This window comes from Oryzias melastigma, linkage group LG21 (assembly GCF_002922805.2).
Source record: "Oryzias melastigma strain HK-1 linkage group LG21, ASM292280v2, whole genome shotgun sequence".
NCBI classification, from domain to species: domain Eukaryota; kingdom Metazoa; phylum Chordata; class Actinopteri; order Beloniformes; family Adrianichthyidae; genus Oryzias; species Oryzias melastigma.
In genome coordinates, this window is record NC_050532.1 from 8,431,518 (window position 1) to 8,437,411 (window position 5,894).

The window sequence follows — 5,894 nt, forward strand, 5'->3', positions numbered from 1 at the left end:
TCTGGTGAGCACCAGAAAGTATTTTTTGTTTCTAAAAATTGAAGTGAAAAAAAAAATCGTGTTACTATCTGGTGTGCACTGAGTAATTAGTAGTGCACACCAGATAGCAACAAAAAATGTATTTTTTCTAAAAAATTGAGGTAAAAAAATGTTCTGGTTGCTATCTGGTGAGCACCAGACAGTAAAAGATTTTTTCCTTAATAAAGAAAACAAATTGTGGTTACTCTTTGGTGTGCACCAGATAGTAACTAGTGCACACAATTTTTTCACAGCATTTTTTTCTAAAAGTTGAAGTAACATTTTTTTTTCTGGTCACTGGTAACCAGAATTTTCCTTTTACTTCTAATTTATTTTTTTATTATTTTACTTCACTCTCCCTTTAGGGACTCTGCAGTTATTGACTGTTTGGATACTTTTTATTTATTGTATTATATTGTAATGTCATCCTTTTTTTTGCATTTGTTTGGATGCAGTCCTATTGTTATAGGGCGTGAATGTCTCTGTATAAAAACAGTGAAAATAAATACCTAAAACCCAGCAATTGGAGCAACTAACAGGTATGTATTCAATTTGTTTTTTTTGTGGTTTGGTTTTATGTTACATAAACAAATTCATGTGAAATCTTGTAGAAAAAACAAAAATTGCATCCAATAAAAACAGCTGTTTGTCAAAAGTTGGTGCAGAAATGAAGAAAAAAAAAGCCTTTTATGTTGTTAGGTCGCGTTCTGGATGAAAATCGGGGCAAGCCCGGAATTATTAGTGCTGCATTCTCTTTTTAGGACAGAGGCAGGTTTAATTTTAGAAAAAAACTGGGTTATTTATCCTGTTTTTTACAATCAGCAGCTCACTGGCGGGTCACTCATTAAGACAAACTCCTGCTGTGCGGCAAACGTTCCTCATGTTTTGAAGCGATTCCCAGAGAACTGGAATCAGGGAATGCCCCACTTCCTAATCCACACCGCTGTGATGACATCACAGTCAGAGTTACCTTGAACCTGGTCTGGAGGAGGAGTCAGGTTGTTCTCCGCCGGGATGTACTTCAGCACAACGGTCAACTCTCCCTTGTAATGCATTGTGGAGTCTGTGCTGCTGTCCACCTTCACACACAGAAAAACATGAGCTACCTTATGGATAAATGATATATAATCCGGTTAGCTCTGGTTCCTACCCGAGGCTGCAGAGAGTACCACTCCTCTATCTGGGAATCGAACTCCCACGAGTCGAAGGAGAGCTCCACTTCTCCCAGAAAGCTGTTGTACCCGAACCGGTCGTGGTGCCACACGGACACCTGCAGCGTCCGCAGCTCCAGCTGGGAGTGGCTGATCACATACTGGAGACACAAGACAGCAGCAGCAGGGTGAGCTGTGAGATCCCAACTTTGCTTTTTGAGCCTCTATTTTGCCACAAACCCTCAGGTTCTCGTTGAAGACGGGGTTGATGGTGTTGGGCTTGATGCTGGTCTTCCTCTTGCTTTGACGGGACTTGTCAGGCAGTAGATAAGTCTTCACATAACTGACACAAACACAAACTTCATTACTTCTTTTATATATATTTATATATTTTCCATCCCGTTTGGTGATCTCTTACGCATCCGTGCGCTGCTTCCTCTCATCTCCCGTTGCCAGGTTGTGACACTCTTTCACCAGGACATTGAGGGCACCTGTTTTGTAGCTGTAGCTGATGTTCAGGAGGATTTCGCCGCTCACCCGGGCGTTGCCATAGTCACCGGTCTCGCTGTACATGCTCGTCATGCTGTTAATGCTGCTCTGTGAGGCCGAGACAAGAGATGAGAGATAAAACACAGAGAGAACGTCGGAGGACATAAATCCTCACTGCTAGCTCCATTTTAGTCTTCACTTTTCCTATCATCTACATTATTTTTTTTTCACTTTATAAAATTAATTTATTTGGGTTTACAAGTTTTTTTTTTGTACTTTTCAACAAATTTGCACAAATTCCAAATACGATTTTAAGCAAAAATGTTCAACTTTTTTAGTGATTGTAAAGTAAAAATTGTTTTGATAGTATATAAAACCCTTACAACATTTGACTTTTTATGTACTTTTGCCAAAATTTGAACTCTTAAAGCAACAATTTTTACAGCTCCTCACTAAATGCTTCCTCTTGTTCTTAGTACTTGCTACATCCATCAATACGACCTTCCTCTAATCCTGCACTACTTACTCCAGTCTGTCAGTCAAGTCAACAATTCTGTTTCTGGTGTCCTTAGACAGCTCTTTGGTGTTGGCCATAGTAGAGTTTGGAGTGTGAGTGTTTTAGGTTGTGTACAGGTGTCCTTTATATAGATAATGAGTTCAAACAGGTGTCATTAATGCAGGTAACCAGTGGAGGACAGAGGATCCTCTAACAGAAGAAGTTACAGGTCTATGAGAGACAGAAATGTGGCTTGTTTGTAAGAGACCACAAACTTATTTTCCACCATAATTTACAAATAAATTCTTTAAAAATCAGAAAATGTGATTTTTTTTTCTTCATTTGTCTCTAATAGTTAAGGTATTATGAAATTACAAGCCTCTGTCATCTTTTTAAGTGGGAGAACTTGCACAATTGGTGGCTGACTAAGTACTTTTTTGCCAAGCTGTATTTAGCTGCTGCTGCTTTCTTTGTGGTCTCTTCATGGTTCCCATTTTTCTGTGGTATACCAGACACTCAAAGCCCTCCCTGACATCTGTGATGTTCTGGTACTACGATCCCCTCAGTTCCGATCACCTTTCCTTGTCTTTGTTACCATCCAGACACACTTGTATATGAATCCATATGACATCCATATGTCCGTGCTGCAGATCCTGGTAGAGTGGATTAGCGGGTCGATGTTTGTTTACTCCTAGCATCCAAGCACAGCAGGTGGCTGGCAGTTTAAATCCTTTAAAATCAAAGTGATTTTCTGGATTCTTTTTACATTCTATCTTTCTTTTTAAAAAAAATCCTTTTTTTAAGTGAAGAAACCTGCAGAACTGGTGAGTGAAAATTACTTTTTTGCCCCACTTTGCACATACAGATAGAGATGGACGGAGAAAGTAATAGAGTATTGATTGATTATCCCTTCACTGTGCTTTAAAATGTCAAAAAAAGACAAAGAAGAAACGAATTCTCTAAAAATTGACGAGAAAGTATAAGCCACATTGAAAAAAAGAAGGACAGAAAAAATGATGAAATATTTCACTGTGTCAGAGTAATTGCCAGCAATAGGCCTTGTTCTGTCCAATAATAGCAGATCAAAGTGTTTGATGACAGCAGTCTGGAAAACAGGTTTCTTCTGGAACCCGTTTTGTCCAAAAGTCACAGTGAGGAACTGTGATTGGCAGCTGGTGGACTGGACAGCATAAAACTGTTCTAATCCCCTCATAATTGAGCCATGCTGGGTTTTTTAGAACACATTTCTTATTCTCTGTAGTACTGGGAACCAGACTGACAAATTGTTAGTTAAATATGAAGAATTGGAATGAAGAGAGTCTGTTTGCAAACATGCACTAAAACATGCAGATTTATTCACAATCTGATGGGAAATTAAGAAGAAAATCTAAATATTTTATTGACGGCTTTGTGCAATATTCATGCTCTGGTGCTCTTTCGACAAAGCATGCACGCGCGTGAGAGGCGAGGCTTACAGTCTCGGCATCGGAGTCGGGCACATTGAGGTAGCCCCATCTTCGCTCCGAGGCGGGAGTGGAAGACTGATCGACGGCGAGGCCAGAAGGGAAAAAGGAATAGAAAAGAGGGGGAACTGATGCGTTAGTGATACGGGCCGACTCCGGCAGCAAGAAAACCCCATTATACCCGGTTACCATGGTGATTATCAGATGAAACCACAGAGGTTAAAACCGGTCTGGAGTCAGAAGTGAAAACAGCAAACAGGCAGAGAAAAGTAGGAAGATGTTGCCTTCAGATAAATTCCAGGGAAGGGGCTGATGCTCTTCATGCATGTGTTACATAAAACATCAGAGAAATTTGGGGAGAAACTCTTTTGAAACCAGAGAATCCTTCATCCAGTGAATCCTCCGAACCCTGTAAAGCCCACTACATCAATGAAGTGGCATGCAATTCAAATTCTATAGAATTAAGATGTTCTTTAAACCATTAAATGAAATCCATAAAAAATCATATTGGTTAAAGATACAAAAATATTATGAAATGAAATTATATATTATATTATATTATTTAAAGTTAGATTTGATTTGAATGATCCACTGTCTCAAATGCATATTTACCAGTATTATGAAGAAGTAAGTAATTATCAACAATTTATGGTGAAGAAAGTGACCAAAAAATTCAAATTACATTTATATCTTTGTATAAAAAGTTGGATCACAGTTGCTCAGAGAACTCTGGGTGTTTACCATGACAGTACAGAATAGTCCTCAATACCTTGAATGGTCTTCTGGACCAAATCTACGTTTTGAGTTGTCAGAGTAAGGGCCTCTGCTCCTGCTGACAAAATAATTTATAGCTTTGTCTTTCAGTGGAAAACTGGTCCTTGAAGTGTCCCCTATCTGGTTTCAACTAGTCTGGACCTCAATGTGGGTTAATGTAAAAGTGCCTTCATCAATGTGGCCCTCAAGTGCAAATCACATATAAAGTGACAACTTAAGCAAAACGCATATTTAAAAAAAAAAACAGCATTACATTTTAGAAAACTCAACAAAATTCCAGAAACCAAAATATGACAAAAGAAAATGAAGAATCATTTTGAAAAACTAAAGTGATTCCCAGAAATCAAAATGAAACGTTAGAAAAACAAAACACAGAGAAACCAATCTTTTTGCATTTAGTGGTTTGATGATGTGATTTGTACTCCAGGGCCACCGTAGAAGCAGCCATTTTGAAATGAGCAGAAAAAGCCCTTCTACTGCCCCTAGTGGAATGATGATGAACTGCAGGAAATAACACAAACAAAGTTATATCCAAAGGGTTTTTACGGAAACGTTGGACCATACTAACGAGATAGGAGTCTCAGAAATTTTAAATATGACACAAATTTAAGTTAAAGTGGGCGCAGGAATGAGCCACACAAAGCCTTTGTGACCACTGTCACATTCAACCACTAAAGCAGGACGCTCCTCATGTGTTTACCCATCAAAGTCTCAAGCGACAGGCATCACTTTTAACAACACAGCTGAGGTAAGACAGCCAGTAGCGCCAAAGAGGGTTTTCCTTGGAGCAGCTGCTGGAGGAGGGGGAGATTCTGAGGAGAAAACTGTCAGGAGGGATGGAGCCAAGAAGAAACACGAGGAATCAAGGTTGATATTTAAGATTTGATTTATGCCTGCAATCATGTGTCACTTCTCACCAAGTCACCAAGAATAACAGATGAGCGGCAGCAGAATCTTTTTTACTGATTCATGTGTTAAAAATCCACTGAGCACTTTTTGATTTGATGTTTTGTGTTAGGTTTTTTTTGCACGGCTTTACAGACTGTAGTGTTTGCAATAACAAGGAAGAAGATGCAGAAAAACTGGTGGTTTTTGGTATTAAACTACTGTTTCTTGCGAAAGAAACATAAAAATTCCTAAAACTGTAATGGCAATTAGAAAAAAATAAATAAAAATCAAAGCTTTGGCAGTTTAAGTCATATTCATTAAAAGAAAAAAATAATTTATGTTTGATAGATAACAGCTTTGGTTTGTGTATGTTTTTAGAATTAACTGATTATCAACATAAATATTGTTTTCCATTTGGCAACTAAAATTCCAGTGCATTTTTTTTTCTAAAAATTGATGATTTAGAAGCTTCAAAAGGAAAGTTATAGATGAAAATAGCAATTCTGTTGATGAAATAAAACCTTCAAACACCCTAGAAAATTTGTCTGCATGAAGCTTTGTCAAGAAAAGCAAACATAGACGCACAATTAACTAAAAGACAACAGCTTGATGACT

At 38.2% G+C, this 5,894-nt stretch overlaps 1 protein-coding gene across 3 annotated transcripts in view; it reads right to left on the minus strand.

The window, feature by feature from the left end:
• sytl5 (synaptotagmin-like 5) overlaps positions 1-5,894 on the minus strand; it is a 48,725-nt gene that overhangs the window by 6,989 nt on the left and 35,842 nt on the right. For 2 of the 3 annotated variants that reach the window (XM_024286969.2, XM_024286968.2), the window contains exons 11-15: positions 3,630-3,695; positions 1,588-1,766; positions 1,410-1,512; positions 1,169-1,330; positions 989-1,097 (exon numbers count right to left, since the gene is read on the minus strand). In XM_024286969.2, coding sequence (XP_024142737.1) covers positions 989-1,097; positions 1,169-1,330; positions 1,410-1,512; positions 1,588-1,766; positions 3,630-3,695 — 619 coding nt within the window. The remainder of the gene's footprint in view (positions 1-988; positions 1,098-1,168; positions 1,331-1,409; positions 1,513-1,587; positions 1,767-3,629; positions 3,696-5,894) is intronic. The other variant, XM_024286970.2, reaches the window with a different exon arrangement.